Source organism: Canis aureus, chromosome 24, assembly GCF_053574225.1.
Source record: "Canis aureus isolate CA01 chromosome 24, VMU_Caureus_v.1.0, whole genome shotgun sequence".
NCBI lineage: Eukaryota > Metazoa > Chordata > Mammalia > Carnivora > Canidae > Canis > Canis aureus.
Genome location: NC_135634.1, coordinates 29,405,879 through 29,427,850, shown reverse-complemented (window position 1 = coordinate 29,427,850; position 21,972 = coordinate 29,405,879). Strand labels below are relative to the sequence as shown.

Here is a 21,972-nt window from a genome sequence, read left to right as displayed (position 1 = left end):
ATTTCTCCACTCCTAATCAATCCTCCAACCCCATCTACTACTAGGACAACAGCAGATCATATGATCTCCCTATTTAAAACCCTCTAGTGGTTTCCCTTTGAACTTCTAATGAAGTCCATATTCTTAATCAGGCTTACAAAAAAAAAAACACTCAGTGATCTGGCTCCACCTACCTCTCCTATCCTAGCTCCTACCACTTCCCCTTCTTCTAGAGGAAGATAAGACCACACTGACCTTTTATCTGTCCTTTGAGCACACTGGAGGTTTCCTTGGTCTGAACCCCGCCCCCCACCTTGATATTGGTAGTTTCTTATCATTTCTATCTCACTGTTAAAGGGCACATTCACAGAGAGATATACCCTGAACCGATAATCAGAAATAACCACCCCATCGTTCTATTTCATTTCCTTACATAGAATTGACTGTCAGGTTCAGTGTCTATCTCCACAGCTAGTCTGGAAATGCCACAAAAGAGGAGAACAGCCTGACCCGCTCTCTACTGTAATCCAAGCATATAACACAAGCTTACCACAGTTAAGTATTAAATAAATATAAAAGAAAAATAAATGAATAATCATTTCCCTTCAGACTCCATGGAAGATGATTCACTCTCCTTCTTTACTAATAACTCTATTAATTATGTTGTGGATCCCAGTGCCTCCCATCTCTTCTGGGACCTCAATCTCATAAAAGGGGCCCTTCCCCACTAGTATTTTCATTTCCCCTTCTCCAGGGGTTTCTTTACTCAACTATACTGCAGTGGTATTTCTAAGGAAACAAAGATTTGGGATCTAGAGCTGTCCCATGTTATCTTTTTCAATCCCCAAGGACTGTATATAATATTGAGGACATTCCACACATAAATCTTTATTCCTCACTATTGGCTAAGATTTCCTGGCCAATCCCCACACTTTCTTAATCTGGAGAACAAGACTTGACTACGTGGAAACTGCCAAGTAATGCTTATGATGTTTGGTAGCAGGCTTAAAGAATCTATTCCATGCCTGTCTCCATTCCCCACTTTGGTTCTTCCCTCCCTGCCTTTACAAAACCAACCCTATGGTGGAGAGAAGTTCCAAAAGGAGGGGGGAAAGTCTAAAGAGAAGGGTGCCTGTCTGGTTCAGCTGGAGGAACATGTGACTCTGTATCTCAGGGTTGTGAATTCAGGTCCCACATTGGATGTAGAGATTACCTAAAAATAATAAAATCTTAAAAAAAGAAAAAGTCTAAAGAGAAAAGGGGCCCCAGGTCTCCTAAAAAAGAAGGAAACATCCCCAAAGCACTTGGCATAGGCCATTTCCAAGTATAATCCCATTTGTCCTCCTGTAAGAAATTCTAGGCATCTTAATAGTGACTTTGGTGGAAGTGGAGGTGGAGGTAATCCTTGGGCTATATGCCCTAGGTTGGAGTCTGAGTATAGAAATAATCCCTACTACCATACTTCATCCACATACAGGTTCAGACCCATGTCTGTGCCCTTGCTCTTGTTTTCTTTGCCTGAAATACTCCCTCTTTGCCTCATCTAAATAGAAATGTCTTTCAATAACTAGGTCTAGTGTCATCTTCTACTTGAAAATTTCACCGCTGGGCAGCACTGACTTCTCCCTTCTCTGAACCTGATTACACTCAGAGTGGGTACCACATTACGACCTCTTGCACAAATGTTTTTTTTTTTTTCCCTTTATTTAGACAGCAACCTTTTACAGGACTCCTGTATCTTCTCCAAAAATAAGCACAGTACATGATACATGGTAGATGCTAAGTATTTGTTGATAGACTGAATTAAAAATTATTAGAGACAAGTATTAACACAAACATGCAAAGGTCTAATCGAAATTCTAGAAGGAAAACTTCATTTTTTCAACAAATATTATTCTGAACACCTATTATGAGCTGGGCACTGAGTCACTGGAAACAAAAGAGAGACAAAGTCCCAATTTTGTGGTGCTTACAATCTCGGTGACAACTTAAATCTCTCATTTGAGGTTATAATCTATTCTGATTTGGATGATGATTCACTGGAATCTCAAACATTAAGCTCTAAAAGCTCAATCTGCCAAAGCCTTACAGTTTGATATTTAAACAAGTTAGACAAAAAGCTTTTTGATAAGTTCCTCCTATTGTGCTCTAAACCCTGCAATAAAAATACTGATGAGGGAAAAAATAAACTTATCATGGATTGGCACAGGAGTTTATCTAATGAATAAATGTTATGAAAGTACAAGGTAATCAAAAATAAGATAAAGTTAATCAAGGGTGGCTTTTTGGTCTCTATGTGATATATGGATATAAGGATTCTTTTCTTTTTTTTTTTTTAAGATTTGTTTACTTTAGAGAGAAAGAGTCCCAAGTGGACTCTGAGCCAAGCACAGAGCCCGATGTACGGCTTGATCCCACAGCCCTGAGATCATGACCTACACCAAAACCAAGAGCTGGAGGCCCAACCAACTGCACCACCCAGGCATCCCTGGATATGATAATTCTTAAAGTATACTAATTTTAGAGAAAATTTTAACAAATATAAAACACCAGATTTAAAAATCTAAGAAATAATGAAAAGCTAGAAATGGCTTTTTAACCTTTCTTTAATCCACTTAAATTTAATTTCACTGGAGATGATGAACTCTTCTATGAATTAACTAAGTACCTTTGCTTCTTTTATAAATCAACCATTTATGTTGCTCTTTTGAGAAACTCCCTCTGATCAACTAAGTCCTAAAAGACAGAGAGAGGGGCACGGGGAAGGGAAAGGAGGGAGGAAAGAAAGGAAAATAAAGAGATAGGACTTGTCCACAGTGACATATTTCACAGGGCAAGCTTTTCCGAGCCTGCAAGAAGAAAAGGTGCATGTCAGTAAAGCCAGTGAGGTCCCTCAGCCTTATCAGTATTCTCAGATAATTTCTGAAGGAAAAGGTAAGCGAGTACCAGGGACACTAAGCAGAAAAGTACTTGTTATTCTTCACATATCTAAATAATCAAAATTCTTTAATAAAGAAATCACACTGGCTTAACAGAACCAAGACTCTGAGGACAGCTTTTCTGGAATGGTGGTGAAAAAGGCAAGAAGGTATCTTTCCATCTCTTATAAATTCAAGTTGCCAACCCAAAAACTCTTAATGTGGCATAACTGTGTCTTGCTTCTCTTGGGGTCCTCAAAACCTACCCGTAGCTCCACAAACACTGAATGGCTGGTGCCACTGCCATGATCACCTCAATCAGTGACTGAATACTAACAAGGACGACACCAGGCAGTTTACCTTCAATGAGAGAGATGCTATCGGATCGACATGTGTTTTAAAGCTACTGCTGAATCACTTATCAAGGTATGAATCTTGGGACTCCTGGTGGCTCAGTGGTTGAACATCTGCCTTTGGCTCAGGTCGTGATCCTGGAGTCCTGGGATTGAGTCCCCGTGAGGAGCCTACTTCTCCCTCTGCCTATGCCCCTGCCTCTCTCTCTCTCTCTCTGTGTTACTCATGAATAAATGAAATCTTTTTTTTTTAAAGGTATGAATCCTTCTTGAGTATGTACATGTACAATTTACCTCAAATCCTTCAGAATCAGCCTAGTTTCCCAGGCCATTAATAGCTGACTCATGAAAAGGGCAGATTCAGAATTGCAAAAGCAAAATAGCCCTCATGAAAGATTTGGTGGATAATTCTGAGGCATGCTTAAAATCAATCCTACTTTGATCCTATTTCTGTAACATAAAAATATGTAGCAGTATAAGTCTATAGATACAGAATAGATCCAGAGGATATGGATAAAACTATTAAATATTAACTGTGGTCATCTCTGCATGTTGGAATCTGGGCATGAATCCCCCCTCTTTTTCTAATATGTGTTTATAAAACTCTTTAGAAAACAAAGTGTATTACGAGCATAATGTTTTTAAGGTAAGGGAAGCAGTTCTTCCCTCTAGAAGCCCAGCCAGTGCTGGTATAAGTCTCCAAGTCTATCTTAGAATCATAGGCAGTCCTTGCTTTGCATAAGAACACAGGACTATAAAAATAACTTAAAAAAATAACTTTGCAAGGAGATCTTAATATTCAATGGGGAAAGGATGCCTGAATGGCTCAGTGGTTGAGCATTCTGCCTTTGGCTCAGGACGTGATCCCGGGGTCCTGGGATGGAGTCCTGCATCAGGCTCTCCACAGGGAGCCTGCTTCTTCTCCCTCTCTCTGTGTATATCTCATGAATAAATAGATAAGATCTTTAAAAATCATCATCATCATCATCATCAATGGGGAAAACCACAATTATTCTGTGACTTTTTAAAGTATCTGTAAAAATAATAATAATAAAATAGCTAATTAATAAATTTTAAGTCTGTAAAAACATCATTAAGAATTATCTTACTGTTACAACATACAGAGAAATGAAGAAGTAGTAAAACTATTTAGAATACTGTAATTTAGAATATCAGACACATTGAAATTTAAAGCATTTCCTTTGTGTAAAACTTATCCAGAGTAGTTGAACAGTACTTGCCTTCTTCTTCTCAATATATATATATATATATATATATATATATATAAAATACAATATAGAGTGAGCATATTTTGAGCATATTTTCTGTGCTGTGGAAAACTGTGATACTCCTTTTTAAGTGTCTACCATTTTAACCTCTGTGCTCCTGATGCTTCGAAATATTTCCAAGAGCTCCTTTAATGTGAAGTGTTCTCTGGTGTCACTCCCTCTGGCATATCTTCATCCTTCTCATCACACTTTCACAATTTACATTGATAAACTCACCCTCACTAAATTTCTCTGGCTGCATACATAGAATTTCACGAACAGCACTGGCATCAACATTATTTACTAAATTGTGGTAACTGGAATTTGTGTGTGTTGGAACCATGCAACACGAGGACTGCCCATGCATGCAAATTATATGCAAAATTATCTTGTGAGTTATGTTCCATCTATGGTTTGGCCACCATACTCTGTCGCTGCCAGTTCCAGACTAAATAAATAAATAGAGGATTCTGGAAGAGTATCTTACCACTTGGAACTAGAAAGAACATTAGAGGTGATTTAATCCAGTGCCCTCATTTTATAGATGGGGTGCTGAAAATCACCCAGGGATGTGAAGTCATCTGCCCAGCATCTAAATTGATTTCAGAATTCGAAGGCAAGAAATAAAAAAATGCTCAGCCTCCAAATTCCTCCTTCCCACATCATGGTATCACTTTACTGAAGCAAAAAACTGTTCTTGGACTGAGATCATCCTTCTGAATGTGCTTGGTCATGAATATGCTTTTGTCGTGGGGTTAGCTTGGGCAGTGAAGAAATCAACACTGCCTCAAACTCTGCCAAAACAGGGTTGACCACACAGTCTGAAACAGAATCCCGACACCTCCACACAAGATGACCAGAAATATTCTGACTACTCTCCAAAAGTCTTTAAATAGTTTCTTTGTTTGATTTTTTTAGTTAAGGAACAGATATGAATCAGGTTTTTCTCTTGTTGGGCGTATATGTTTGTGTGTTCCAATTTGAACTTCATCACCTCAGAATGAAAAAGAATTCAGAGTCCTGGGAAATAAAAAGGGCAGACTATTTGAGTCTTAACTATATACAGCACCTCTCCTAAAGCATTTGGATATCTATAGCTGAAACTCTAACACAAAATGCTACCATCATCATTAAGAAACACAGAATGTGATGTAATCATTTACACTTTTTTCAATAGACAAGGATAATATATGGTGCCACACAGAGTATCAAATATGAAATATGGAATATTTATATAGTGCTTCTGTTTATAAAGTACTTGTATATATCAAATCTCATTTAACCCTCACAGGAACCTTTGAGGTAGCCAGACAAAGCATCCATTTATAGAGGAGGAATGTATAGACTGAAAGGGGCAAAAGACTTGAGATCACACATTTGTTAAGCAGCACCCCAGACAAAAACATCAGTCATCTCCCAGCTACTCTCATGTTGCTCCCATTCGAGCACAATACCTGAAAGTGCACACATACTGTATGTATCAAAAACACAATTTAATTCATAGCGTAATAAAACATGGTATCAGACGCTCATTAATAATGGGGCTTCAGCAAAATAACACAAACCTAATTATGACAAGATATCTTTGATAAAAACTGGGAACTAGCCAATGTGTCGTGAATTCTTTAGTCTCTTTAGAAACGAAGCCACGGTTTTGTTTTGTTTTGTTTTTTTATTTTTTATTTTAAAGCAGTTTCTAAGTTCACAAGCTCATTATCTTTAACTTCCTAGTCACCTTAGTTAAACCTACATATATAGTGACTATTTTGTAAGGGGGGGGACTTCCTCCACGTATTTACTAACCACATGCCAGAATCATGTAGTCCCTTATTTAATTCACTTATGCTATGGCCATGACAAAGCAATTTTATGAGCTCCTAATAATTTATGTAGTGTCTCAGGATTCCCACTTATTCTGAAGTTGTCTCTTGTCTCCCTGAGATATCTCACAATTTACAGATTTCAACATCCATCACTACTTGGGGTTTTTTCTGTTTCATACTCTGGTCCCCTCAATCTTTTAGTGACTTATTTTTTTATAAGTTGATAATAAAACTTTTAAATTTTCCTAAATTACTGGAAACACAAAATTCATAGTAAGTGGCCTCACACCATAACTTTCTTTAAACATTTCCTCTTGCAATCTAACCATTTACAAAAAATGTGCTTCATATATACCATGAAAGCTTTAGTCTACTAATAAATCATTTAGTTTTAAAAGCCATTCTTTAAGTTTTAAAGTCATCTCTTTAACTCCCCAGTATAATTCATAGTCGATAATAGTAGCTAAACTACTTAATTTCTTGGAAATAATATCAGAATATTATTTTTTATATTACTAGGTTGAATTAAATCACTCAAAGACTAAAAAAGGGAAACTAATCCCAGAAACTCAAGATTTTTCTATACTCCAGCTTGTTCAAATAATAACAATTTGCTAATTCATTATTTTGGAACAAGCATGGTTCTCCAAGTTTAAAAAAATACTATGAAAAATTGTTCTGTATTATCGCAGTAAATAGTAGCAAAGCACCTTACCTTTAAATAGTAAACCAGAAGTTCATTCAGAGCAGGATCAGCATTCAGATTAACAAGGAAGCATTTATCATCCCCAACTTTAATCCCAGAAGATTGAAGAGATATTCCAAGACTCTCAAGCTGTTTCTGTCGCTCCTATAAATGTATTAGAGAAGTATTAATTCTATAGCTATTGACACAGCAAGATATAAAAGATCTTATATCGGAATAATTACTAAATAACTTTATGATTCAAATATATAATCTTAGGACATAGTATTATAAATTATAGCACTTCTTCTCTTCCTAAACTTCTCTTTCTAAATAAATATGTAATAAATATGTTATTTTATTTTGTTAATTAAAACTTTATTTTGAGAAATAAAGCCATTACCAATAGCAACCAAGTATACCACAGAGTTCTTAATTTTCATTCTTGAAAATATCTAACATCTTGAATTCGTCTTTCTCATTTAATTCTGTACATACACATTTTACCAACTGTGATCTTTCCAAAAGGCCAAATTTTCAATACAATCTCTTGCTAGCCTCAGTGACTCCCCAACCAGGATAAAGGCCAAACTCCCTCAACAAAGTCCACAAGGCCCTTTGATCTGGCCTGTTTCCTCTGTCTTCATGTTTTATCACTCCTACTCTCAGAGTCTGTGCTATAGTTATATGGAACTCTTCCAGGTCCCTGAAAGAATGTTCTCCTTAGCTTAAGAGATTTTACACCTGTTTCTTCTATCTGAAGCCTACTTATTCTCATACTTGGTAACTCATACTTGTTTACTTGATCATTTCTCAATGAGGGCATGGATCCTATCTATCCACCATGAATTCCTAGCACCTAGCACAGTACATAACACACAGTGAGCACTCAAAACATCAGTCTTTTGATTGTTCCAAAATAAAACTTGCATACGCATTCAAGTACTATTTTCATAAGAATATGAACCTTTCCTTTTTGTGCCTACCTGTCTCTGAATCCACACAACATACAAATGTATGCATATAAGGGGATACTCGTGATTCCTGCAATCAATGCTCTAGGATTAAGGTATGTGAATTGGGGCAGAGCAGGGTATCTTTGACTATATATAAATAGCAAGTGGTAATGAATCACAGGCACCAAAAGCCTTTGATGTGAGGAAAGACAAGACAAACTAAGTCATTTAACTGGAGCCACATAGTAAGTTTGCAGTATAATTAAATCACAGCCTGAGGATTTTGCTATTTTTAGGGACACCATCCCAAAGTTATCTGACCATGGACCATTTTTCTTCCCCAAAGACTTATTAACAATTGGTGGCTATATTGCCAGAAATACATTTTAGGAAATGCTAGTCTCTTTAAAAAAAAAAAAAAGGTCAATGACCAAGAGACCAGGTCTTTTCCCATGAGAAAGAAGCAAGTTCAGAACCAGGAAAGCCTGGGGGCTTGCAAAGATAAGGTGTTAAATGAAGTGTTGGATAAAATCAGGCCCAGTCCTCAAAAGGGACATCTGACAGAGGAAGAGAACAGTTAGGTAAGAAAAGATTCACCAGCATGAGCACTCCAATTTCACTTAAACCTACCCTGCTTGTATCAGCACAGCAACTCAAATACAATAGCACTTCAAAGTCAATGGTTTTTTTTGGAGTAGCTCAAAAAGGCTCACACAAATTAGCTCTACACTGGATAATTAGTAGAATGACTTATAATCTAAGAAAAACAAAAAGTGAGATATAAAATAAGAAATAAAATTCATGTACTGGGATATTCTCTTGAGATTTGAAGGATATGGATTAAAATAACCTAGTTTACGGATACAGATAAGGCAAGATTGGATCATATCCTGATTTTCAATGAAACTGGGTGATGGTACATGTGGATTCATTATACTCTTCTCTTGTTTTTATCTATTTTGAAAATGATCATAATAGGGCAGCCTGGGTGGCTCAGTGGTTTAGTGCCACCTTCAGCCCAGGGCGTGATCCTGGAGACCCGGGATCCAGTCCCACATTGGGCTCCCTGCATGGAGCCTGCTTCTCCCTCTGCCTATGTCTCAGCCTCTGTCTCTGTGTCTCTCATGAATAAATAAAATTTGTAAAAAAAAAAAAAAAAAGAAAGAAAGAAAGAAAAAAGAAAGAAGGAAAGAAAATGATCATAAAAAATATTTAAAAATTAGCCTGCACTAATATAACACCTACTTTAAGCTACTTAATAGTAGTACCATCCTACAACACTTGATGTATAGGTCGATTCTGGACAGCACATTTGAGGATGGAACCTTCTGGGTGACAAAAGAAGTAGCAAGTTCTATGTATTTACTAATATGAGGAACAGTTGAAAACACTATTTTGTATGTATTTTGTATGTTCTATGTATTTACTAATATGGGGAACAGTTGAAAACACTATTTTGAAAAAAATAAGTTTTTTTATTTAGGGGGATCCCTGGGTGGCTCAGCAGTTTAGCGCCTGTCTTTGGTCCAGGGTGTGATCCTGGAGTCCCCGGATTGAGTCCCGCGTTGGGCTCCCGGCATGGAGCCTGCTTATCCCTCTGCCTGTGTCTCTGCCTCTCTCTATATATATATCATAAATAATAAAAAAAAAATCTTAAAAAAATATTTTTTTATTTATTCATTTGAGAGAGAGATAGAGAGAGCACAAGCAGGCAGAAGGGCAGAGGCAGAGGCAGAGACAGAAGCAGGCTCCCAACTAAGCTGAGAGCCCAACATGGGGCTTGATCTCAGGACCATGAGATCATGACCTGAGCTGAAGGCAGACACTTAACCATCTGAGCCACGGAGGCGCCTCCTAGAGATTTTTAACTTTAGAAAAGGAGGGGAAGAAGCAGAAGTTACCTTAAATATCCAGGTAATAACTGTCCCTATATTGTAGGGTTGATGGGGGGGATTAAATAAAATATTATAATTTAAAAGGGCTTCACATAGGGCCCAACACAGTATACTCAATAAATATTTGCTATTATTATTATTACTCTTAGTTACTCTATATATGTGGGGCACTCATTCTCTCAGCTTTGGAAGATCAAACTAAGGACCATGAGCAGAAATGAATAAAAGATTTTGATTAAGTAGCTAGTATTAGAGTCATCAGAGCTGTCCAATCATGAAAAGGCTGCTTGAGGGGGTACTGCTTCCACATTGCTACATATATTTCTAAAACAGAGGCTGAATACTCATCTAACAGGAAAGCACGGAGTAAAGTCTTTTACTAAGTGGACAACTGGACATTTAGGATTCTTTTCAAATGCTAATGTTCCCACCCTAAAATTTCATAACTCTACCTGTTTTAAGTATTCTTATTTTTAAGATTTTATTTATTTATTTGATAGAGGGAGAAAGAGCACAAGCAGGAAGAGTGGCAGGCAGAGTGAGAGGGAGAAGCAGACTCCCTGTTGAGCAGGGAGCCCAATGCAGGACTCCATCCCAGGACCCTGGGATCATGACCTCAGCCAAAGGCAGACACTTAACAACTGAGCCACCCAGGTGCCCCCTGTATTAAGTATTTTTAACATGAGAGACAGCTCAGATTTAGGTATTTCATATTACTTTTACTGAGTTGTCATAACAAAGCCAGAGGCTAATATCTTAATTACCACTACCAATTTTGTAGTTTGGGTAAGTTCCTTAAGTCTGCAAAGCACTTAATAGAATTGGGGGTTCAGAGTCAGAGGCTACAAAGTAGTTACTTCCTTTAAAAAATGTTGATGACCTTGAAACTATTTCTTACATAATGAACTATTAATTGTAATTATGTCTTCTTTATCCTCCAAATTACCTTTGTAAAGTACAGACTCTTAGATCTAGGTTCTTATTAATGGTGCTAGATTTGCCATCTTCAAGGCTAAAAATCAAAAAAGGACCCAGAAATGCCACCTGAGTTACACTGCACAAATTGCCATGAGCTTTCTCTCGCTTTAATCAGGAGGCACGAACCTGTGCAATCTCCTCGGTTTTCCTTAGTTTCTCCTCCCAGGTCACAGTCATTTCCTGGATTAGCTTCTCTGATTCTTCCAGCCGGTCCTTTAGTTCTGGAGATTTCATTGCCTACAAGCAAAAAATATTTGTTACATGAAATGTCTGTACCAGACCCTGAAGAAAGCATTAACTAAATCCAGAACGAAAACGTAACAATCTGCCTCCTCGCAGCTCTACAGTTCACAGAGATCTCCGATCTACCTAAGACAGAACAATGTATGTCACTGATGCACAGAATCCAGACTGGATTCATCCCATGAGCTCATTCAGTTACCTATGGTGGGCTTGAAAGGAAGACTTCACTGCTTTCCTCCAACCTACTGTTACTGTGAAGATCTAATTTCATTTAGCTTGAACAGAAAGTTCAAGCTCTCAAGGGCTTATTTTTAAATTCCAAAAGGTCATATACCTAGACTCAGATGTGGGATTCATTCTAATCTTTACTGATGACTTCAGGTATTGATTCTGGTTTACCAACTTACTACCAGAAAACAGGTTATAAGAAAGAAAAGGACTATGGTCCTGACCCCAAGAAACAGTTCCACGGCGTTGCAAAATCGTGAGTAAAGAATATTAATTAAACTAGAAATCCTGAAATTGGTATTTTATTTCACCTTTGAAAAGAGAATGAGAATTCTGTTGTAGGTTAGAACTGTATAGGTTTCAAATTCAATAATGGAACATAAACACCTTACATTACAGAATGTACAAAGGGTAGTGGAAATAGGGTACCTCTCAATAAATGGGTATTTCTTTTTTTTTTAAAGATTTATTTAAAAAAAAAAAAAAGATTTATTTATTTGAGAGAAAGAGAGCGTGAGCATGAGGGGCAGAGAATCTCAAGCAGACTCCCCACTGAGCACAGAGCTCTACAAGGCAGTGCTCAATCCCATGACCCTGAGATCATGACCTGAGCTGAAACCAAGAGTCAGCCACTTACCTAACTGCGCCACCCAGGCGCCCCTAAATAGATAGGTAATTTTGCTATATTTTTTCTAGGGCCTGGCATCATCCACAGGGCAAGATGGCCACGACAGGGATGGCCCTGCCCCGGAGGGGATGGGGCACTAGACCAGATACGCCGCAGCCTTTCCAGAAGGCCATGTGGTCCGAGGATGTGAGCTCACAGCCCAGTCCACAGGTGGCCGTGGGGCCATCCCAGCAAGGTCTTGGCCCTGACAAGGAGTCCCAGCATTTTGCAGCCCTGACCTGGACTGCAGTGTACGCATCCTGACGGAGGCACGTAGCCAGTCAGCTGAGCAGAGGCTCCTACGCAGGCAGAGAAGCAGTCAGTGAGCACCTCAAATCTACTGTGCTGGCTAGCGGAAGAGTTTGTGGTGGCAGAGGAATGTGCTCTGTGTTCTACTTTTCGCGTCAAAACCACCTAAGTGTGGCTCTACAGGGTAGGTGGAGAAAAATCACATGCAGCTCCTCTAAGAGGAATGAATTCAAAAGCTACGGTTTAGCTCTGATGGAACAACACTTATTCTGGAAATCTGAAGGGGCCGTGGTGGGTGTGGCCCTGGTCTCGCTTTCCTTGTCGCCATTCATCGGCAATAGCTGGACAGAAAGCTCTGGAAAAGGTCCAGAAGCAAATCAAGTCCATATAGCTACCTCCCACTCTTTGATGGGCTCTAAGGGATTGTATCTCAGACACAGACAGTAGAATGAACAAACTTGTGCCCCTCCTTCTTGGGAACTTGTGGTGGCACTGCCTTCTCTGTCTCTTGTCTAGATCATTAATCAGCAAAATATAGAATAGTTTTCTTCTCTGTTATAATTTGGTTTGGGACAGAAGTCCTAGAGGCAGAAATGTGAGAGCAACCTTAGGCCCCAGTTTACCAACTACCTATCTTCCCCTTCTTCTGCTACTTATTTAAAACTTTCAGGATATAATTTTGGGAAAACAGTTTATTCCTCAACCCAAACTTCTGTTTCCCCTCAACTGTAACCCCACAGAAAAAAATAAAATTGAAGATATATAACAAAAAAGCAAAAAGAAAATATTTTTTTCTACAAACCTAATTAAGCCACAACATGGAAAAATTAATTATTAAGATATGACAGACTTCCTTAAGATATCCATTCTGCCTTCAACCAGTGAACAAATAATACAACAAATATATGCTTGAGTCCTCTTCCAGTAACTCTCTACCATTTCCTGCACTAAAATTGCATACATTTTGTTTCAAGCATCTCCCTCCTTTATTCTGTTATACCTCTTCTTGGCTGCAGCCTTTACTATGGAAAGAAACATTTTCTCCATTCTCTTTATTCTCTCCTCTTGTTCAATCCTTTCACTGTTAAAAACTCTCTAAATTTCAACTATGACAATCTATGTGTCTTTATTACCAACCATCTCAAATTTCTCTTCCTATAGGAAACTCAAAAATTCTAAGTAGAGTACTTATCACTTAACAGCTAGTAAGGGGAAGAAAATTCAAATTCTAGCTTTTCCTAGACCCAGAAAGTGTGGCTTGGCTGAGCCTTATACCTCTGCTTTGGTTAGTTGCTCTCGGAGCTTTTCTACTTCTTCCCGGAGATCCCGGATAATTCGTGCATTAGGATCTTCATTCACCACAGCATGGTTCACGATGTTCTTGGCGCGATCTGCATACCGCAGAGTTGAAAGGGTTTCATCGTAGTTATCGGCTGCTGGACTGACAGTGGCCACCATGGCTGTCTTGCTGTTACCCCCAAGACTGTCCTAGATGAAGAAAGAAATTGAGTAGGATTTTTAAATTGGAAGAAAACATCATATGAGAAAGTTGAAGTCAGAAAGGGTAAAAGAGTGTTCCAAGGTCAAATATGTATTTAAAAGACAAAGCTAGGACTAAAATACAGATATACTGACTCATGTCCCATGCTCTTTCTTCTCTGCCAAGCTACTTTTCTGCAGAAGGGAGATCTGGTTTTTAAGAAAAGACAGGGAAATACGGAGAAGCTTACATTTATTTTAGTTTAATAACAATTGGTTCTAAGCAGACTACTCAAAAAACAATGATTTCTTAAATGCCTAAAAATCTTCCTTAGAGAAACTGAGCAATATTATTTGTTATGTGATCAAAGAGTGATTACCAATAATCTACTCCATAATGCCATGTACTTGGAAGCCTAAATAATGGCTTGGAAAGTATTGGCTGTTACAAGCTATCAAGAACCTTATAAATTTTTCAAACATAAGGTATAATTTGTTATAAAACAAAGGTATATTGAGGTACCTGATTTTATTCCCTCTGATAGCACTTCAAAAACTACTATAACAGGCTTATCTTCTACACAACCACTTAGACCACCCCTGTTCAGACAAGGGTGCTAAAAAAAGACAGTCATCTTCATTATGCTAAAACTGATAAGTATGGTGAAATGGGCATTAGAATGGGCCCCAACAAATTCAAAACACTACTTCCACTTGAGAACATTAAAAAATAACTAGACATAACTCAAAATTACCAAACTAGAAATCCAGTCCATCCTGACTCTACTTTACAATCCAAAGGCTGTGTGTAATCTACCTGTGGCAAGTAGCCTCTCAGACAGCCCCCAATTATTCCTACCTCTTGGTATTCATACCTCAGTACCCCATTCCCTACCCTCGAGTGTGGGCAGGGTTTACCTGATTTACCTCTATGGAACAGAATACAGCAGAACTGATGGCATGTCACTTCTGAGATGAGATTGCAAAAAGATCATGGCTTCTGTTATGGGTGTTTTCTCTTATTCTTGGGAAATCACTGTCATGAGGTGAGGTGGCCCTATGAAGAGACCTCAAGAGGGAATTTGGAAACCGATCTCCTGAAGCCTGCCAACAACCACTTAGATAAACAGATCTAACCCTACTCAAATCTTGCACTGACCACCTCAGATAACACTTTGATTGCAGCCAGTTGAAAGATGCCAGCCAGAACCACTTGATTAGGCCACACCCAGAATCCTGACCCATGGAAACTATGAGATAATAAATGCTCGTTGTTTCTAGCTATTAAGGTTTAGGGGCAATCTGTTACACAGCAATAATAATTAATAACACACTAATAATTAATAACACACTAACATATGGTTCCAAGATGAAAAATATTACCCAAAAAAAGTGACTCAATACCCTCCTTAAGCATAGACTATCATTGAATTATAGATTCTCAAGATAATCAAACAGGCTGATATGGGGAATCACAGGTCATAAGAAAGCTAACTCTACTTCGGGCAGCAGTTACAGATGTAAAATTCTTACTTCTGAAGATATAAAGTTTTTCCAATATCAATATATCTACAATTTGTTTCTGTGAGCTGTGATTTATACCATCTTCGCATAAACTTGACTCAGCCCTTGCAGCTTTTTGTGAACTCAATTATTTTACTGATTAAAAACCCAGAGGTTTGTTCTAACAGAGGTCAAATACTCTACTTAAAGATCCAGAACTCGTAAACTGAACAATATTCTAATCCAATGGTATTCTTCCTTCAAGTCCAATATGATTTCTACTCTCCCACAGCTATCCTCAATTACAGAGTAACAAAGTAACACTTGGCAATGTAGAAAGAGCTCAGACCTGAGGAACAAGTACCATGACCATGACCGTGACGGGACCAGCCTTCCAAGTTATTCTGTCCTACTGTCAGAGACAAAATAATTCTCTAGGTGTTGCTAACAGTTCGATACAATCACAGACAATGTGTGTGTATGACTGACAACGTGCCAATCCACTACTGAAAATTGGGTTTTGCACTGAAAACACTGCTTAATTATACCTTTGAAGGAAATACAGTCAAATGCATGAAAAGGAAGGAAACGTAAGTAATTTCGGCTCTAGAAAGCAGAAGCAATTTCCACTAAGTCTGTATGATTACTTGCTTTCCTCTTCACTTCTAGACACTGATCTCACACTGTTGGTGCCCACCTTTGGCAACTTCAAGAAGAGTGTCAAGATGCACACTAATGACGTTCCAATGTTATATATAAAGATCACAGGAATTACATCTCAGATTACAATTCAGTCACTAACAGCACCATAGTAGAATGCTGCCCTTCAAGAACTACTGCACTGTTAGCCCACATGACAGCAAAGGTTAAGGGATAAAAGGGGATTTGTGACAATGACTACCAAAGGCAGTGCTTCAATTTGTGCAGGGAGAAGGAAACCTGGCAAACGATAAATACTTGATATATATTTTTAATACTTGATATTTTAAAAGCCCTTGTGCATAAGGAACAATATGCTTATATTAAAAAATGGCCTCGTGCCATTAGCAAGACAGAAACAGCAACAAAAGAACTGGCACTCATTCAAGGAGAAAGTATAAAGCTTCCTGTTACTCTTTAATTGTTTAATTAGGCAAATCAGATGAGTTTTGTTTCCAATGTAGCAACTGCAAATTAAATGGACATAGGAAAGAAATTGAATTTTGGAAGGCAGGATTTTTTAAAGCTGAAAGAACTCTTTGAAGTCATCTAATGTAATTACTTCATTTTACAAATGAGGAAGGAACCCAGGAAGATTGACAGACGGACCAAATATCATAAAGCTAGTTCAGAGCAGAGCTGAAAGTACTTATTCACTCAGCTCTTCATAGAGTTTACCATCTACAGGGTGACACTGGAGAGCAAATACTATATGGCAAGAACTACAGTAGGGATAAACACAGCATGGTCATAGAAAATAGAACAAGCAGAAAGCCCAGTCTTGAAAGGTTAGGGATGACTTTCAGAGAAAGTGACATCTGAGACCTAAAGATGAATAAGCAGTGTCCAGATAAAGGTTAGTGGGGAGGGGAGTGGGAGGAGAGATTGAAGAGAGGAGGATGTTCCAAATAGAGTAACAGTAAAATCCTAGAAGAGTACTCATCACTTAGCTAGAATTGATCTTAGCAAGAGCAAGACGAACAATAAGACATGAGAAGGGGTCAGATTACTGAAGGCCTCATAAGTCACAAGCCATTAAAGAATCTGGACTTTATCATAACAGCCTCTAAGAGAGTTACTCAAGAGAGTGAAGTTTAAGAAGAGTATTAATTTTAAGATATTATAACTTACTATAAAGAATGGAATGAAAAGCTCGAAGGAGATGTTTCAATCACCAGGCAAGATGAAAGTCGTTTTCATTAGATAAGTGGCAGTAATAATGAAAAAAGGTGGATTAAGTCAAAAGATACTCATTATTTGAGCATTTATTACCAGAAATTATTTGAATGTTAAGAGGCTTATATTGAGAAGGTTACATAGAGAAGCAAAAAACCTCTTGATAAGAAATGGTTCTCCACTGACCACTTACCAAATGAGTAGCCACTCAACCCACTGAGAGAAGAGCTGGAGGAGAGTGAGAAGAGCTCTCACATCCATCTCCTGCCAAACCACCATGGACAGTCATTTTCCCTGATTCCCAAATGTAAATATCAAGAGCACAACACAGTTATAATGCAAATACAATGCAAAAACTCTTTTTTTTTTTTTAATTTATTTTTTATTGGTGTTCAATTTACTAACATACAGAATAACCCCCAGTGCCTGTCACCCATTCACTCCCACCCCCTGCCCTCCTCCCCTTCCACCACCCCTAGTTCGTTTCCCAGAGTTAGCAGTCTTTACGTTCTGTCTCCCTTTCTGATATTTCCCACACATTTCAATGCAAAAACTCTTAATGACGGCAGCCCGGGAGGCTCAGCGGGCAGCCCGGGAGGCTCAGCGGTTTAGCGGTTTAGCGCTGCCTTCAGCCCAGGGCCTGATCCTGAGGTCCCGGGATCGGGATCGAGTCCCACATCAGGCTCCCTGCATGGAGCCTGCTTCTCCCTCTGCCTGTGTCTCTGCCCCTCTCTCTCTCTCCTCTCTGTGTATTCTCATGAATAAATAAATAAAATCTTTAAAAAAAAACTCTTAACGAAACTGCAAACCATATAAAGGATGAGCAATTTTATGAGTTCAATGATATTTATGCTGGAGAATATACTAGAATCATATGAAACTGAACAAGGATCAGGGAGGCTCAGACTAATTTAGAATTAAAGAAGTAGAGAGCAAAAGGAACGTAAAAGCCACTTCAAAGGAGAATGATTTGGATACCAATGGATTCCAAGAGGACTTTGGGAAAATTGTTTAAAGATCAGAATAAGTTTTGTGAAAATGTCCCACTTCAGAAAGATCATATGTTTTTTCAGTAAAAAGTATGACAAAAATGAAGAAAACTTCTTTTTTTTTTAGCCTAAGAATTAACACACAGAGGTTACAATTAGAACCCAACTTTACTAAACAGAAGATAACATGAGTTTTTAAAATGTTTAGTTTTGTTCCTCAGTTCAAGTATTTTCACAAGTTTCTATTAACATCTGGTAAAAGTGAAGTGCTTCTCCTTCTAATGAAAAGTGACCTTTGGCAAGATGTACAATCATAGCCTAGGCAAGAGAAGATGGGCAGCGAAGTCAGTCCTGATTCCAATCTTGTTTCTGTAACCACTGTCACATCTGCAAAATGGGAACACTACCATTTGCCTTCAGAGAAGTAAATAAGATAATGCACATGAAACATTTTGCATGGTATTTGATTGTCCTGGCCTCCAGCCTATGGAATGGATACTCAATAATTACCTAGGCCATTTAACTATATGAATTAATTTGATAAAAGATATTTCCTTGCATTGTTTCAATGGCCTTAGTAACACTGAAACAACAGAAGAACGAGTATTATGTCTTTTATAAGTCCGGCATATCCAGGGAATAGTCATGAAGGATCAGGAGATCCATGACTTCATGATGGAAAGTCTGAGGAAGAAATAAGAATCTTATTGAAATTCCTTCTGGAAATTAAACAAATGAGATTTCAAGGTTAATTCCTGACATGTGAAGACCAGCACAATTATTTCCTTGGTAGTACAATGTTTCATAATACCCCTTCAATTCAAGAGTTATCTACAAGTGGTTTTTAATTACCAAATTTTGTTTATCCTTTTGTTTTAAATTTCTAAATTTTTTTTTGCATTTTGGCCAAAGGAAATACTCTACAATTTTCTACTGTGGCTAGTTTCACATAATAAAGCATGCTCAAATAGTGTGCAGGGTTTTAGAAAGTAAAGCTGAATAAATACCAGTAACCCTTTGAAAGAGTAGAAACTAAAAGAAAACTCAACTTCCTTTACGAACATTTCATGGACTAAGTCAAAATTGTGTCACCTTGGAAGAGCAAATATAGTTAAAATGTCTATATAACCCATGAAATCTACACATTTCATGCAATCCCTATCAAAATACCAATAGCAGAACGCTTGAGTGGCTCAGTGATTGAGCATCTGCCTTCAGCTCAGGGCATAATCCCAGGATCCGGGATTGAGTTCCACATAGGTCTCCCTGCAGAGAGCCTGCTTCTCCCTCTGCCTATGTCTCTGCCTCTTTCTCTCTGTCTTTCATGAATAAACAAATAAATCTTTTAAAAAAAGCCAATAGCATTTTTCATAGAACTAAAGCAAATAATCCTAAAATTTGTGTAGAACCACAAAAGACCTCAAATAGCCAAAGCAATTTTGAAAAACAAAAGCTGGAGACATCATAATTCTGGACTTCAAGTTATATTACAAAGCCGTAGTGATCAAAACACTACGGTACTGGCACAAAAACAGACACACAGATCAATGGAACAGAATAGAAAACCAAGAAATAAACCCACAATTATATGGTCAATTTATCTTGGACAAAGCAGGAAAGAATATGCAGTGGGAAAAAGAAAGTCTCTTTCAACAAATGGTGTTGGGAAAACTTGACAGCTACATGCAAGAGAATGAAACTGAACCACTTTCTTAGATCAGTCACAAAAATAAATTCTAAATGGACTAAAGACCTAAATGTGAGACCTGAAACCATAAAAAATCCTAGAAGAGAGCACAGGCAGAAATGTCTGACATTACCCGCAGCAACATCTTTCTAGATATGTCTCCCGAGGCAAGGGAAATAAAAGCAAAAATAAGCTATTAGGACTACATCATAATAAAAAGCTTCTGCACAGGGAAGGAAACAATCAATGAACTGAAAGCAACCGACTGAATGGGAGAAGATATTTGCAAAAAACTTAGGTGATACAAGGTTAGCATCCAAAATATATAAAGAACTTAGGCAAATCAACACCAAAAAAAAAAAAAAATAATCCAACTAAAAAATGGGCTGACGACATCAACAGACATTTCTCCAAAGACATACAAGAAGGCCAACATACACATGAAGAGATGCACAACATCACTCATCATCAGGGAAATACAAATCAAAACTACAATGGGGTATTAGCTCACACCTGTTAGAATGGCTAAAATCAAAACCACAAGGAACAAGTGTTTGGTGAGGAAGTGAAGAAAAAGGAATCCTCTTGCACTGTTTGTTGGTGGGAATATAAACTGGTATAGACACTCTGAAAAACAGTATGAAGGTTCCTCAAAAAGTTAAAAATAGAACTATCCTACAATCTAGGAATCCCACTGCTGCCATTTACCCCAAAATACAAAAACACTAATTCAAAGTGATAAATGCACCCCCTATGTTTATAACAGCATTATTTACAATAGCCAAATCACAAAGGCAGCCCAAGAGTACATCAACAGACTAATGGATAAAGAAGATGTGATATATATACACAATGGAATATTATTCAGTCATAAAAAGAAATAAAGGGAACCCTGGGTGGCTCAGTGGTTTGGCGCCTGCCTTTGGCCCAGGGCGCGATCCTCGAGTCCCGGGATTGAGTCCCGTATCAGGCTCCCAGCATGGAGCCTGCTTCTCCCTCTGCTTGTGTCTCTGCCTCTCTCTTTCTCTCTATGTCTATCATGAATAAATAAATAAATCTTTTTAAAAAATAAATAAAATATTGCCATCTGCAAAGATATGGCTGGAACTAGAATGCATAATGCTATGCAAAATAAGTTAGTCAGACCAAACACCGTATGATCTTACTCATATGTGGAATTTAAGAAACAAAACAAGCAAAGGTGACCCAAAAAAGGGAGAGAGGGGAAGACAAATCAAGAAGCCAACTCTTAACTAAAGAGAACAAACTGATGGTCATCAGAGGCAAGATGAGTGAGGGGATGGGTGAAATAGGTGATGGGGACAAAGGAGGGCATTTTTGATGAGCAACAGTGTCATATGGAATTGCTGAATCACTATATTGTACACCTGAAGCTAATGTAACACTGTATGTTAATGATACTGGAATTAAAATTTAAAAATAGCCCCCTCCCCTAAAAAAACACCGAAGTTGTGTCTTCTACTAAGCGATCTGTGCTTAGCTCATCTTTATATTCTCAACCCCTACCACAGTGAGTAGCAGGCATACAATAAATTCTTGATCAATGACAGAATAACATATTACAAAACTACCCAGGACTCATAAAATTATTTCTTCGTTAAAAAAAAAAAATAAGGGGCAGCCCTGGTGGCGCAGCGGTTTAGTACCGCCTACAGCCTGGGGTATGATCCTGGAGACCCAGGATCGAGTCCCACGTCGGGCTCCCTGCATGGAGCCTGCTTCTCCGTTTGCCTGTGTCTCTGCCTCTCTCTCTCTCTCTCTCTCTCTCTCTCTCTCTCTCAAATAAATAAATAAATAAAACATTAAAAAAAATAGGAATAGGAACACCTGGGTGGCTCAGGGGTTGAGCGTCTGTCTGTCTTTGGCTCAGGGTGTGATCCCAGGGTTCCAGGATTGAGTCCCGCATTGGGCTACCTGTGAGGAGCCTGCTTCTCCCTCTGTGTTTCTGCCTCTCTCTCTGTCTCTCATGAATAAATAAATAAAATCTTTTTTTTAAAAAAAGGAACAAAAGGAATATTAAGAAAAATATTTTGTTACAGGTTGGCAACTCTATACAAAGTTAAACTGTCACTGGATTTTCCATCTTCTAGCTCCCAGTCCAATATCCAATTCACCATGCCACCTCTATGGACTAAAGGGAAACTTGAAGACTGGAAGTGACCTGGAAATAGCTTCT

General features: G+C 38.2%; 1 protein-coding gene across 1 annotated transcript in view; it reads right to left on the bottom strand.

The window, feature by feature from the left end:
- The window catches only part of KIF13B (kinesin family member 13B), a 199,302-nt gene that overhangs the window by 94,532 nt on the left and 82,798 nt on the right, over positions 1–21,972 (bottom strand). The window contains exons 11-13 of the mRNA XM_077868673.1: positions 13,518–13,730; positions 10,982–11,092; positions 7,057–7,191 (exon numbers count right to left, since the gene is read on the bottom strand). Of these exons, the coding sequence (XP_077724799.1) occupies positions 7,057–7,191; positions 10,982–11,092; positions 13,518–13,730 (459 nt within the window). The remainder of the gene's footprint in view (positions 1–7,056; positions 7,192–10,981; positions 11,093–13,517; positions 13,731–21,972) is intronic.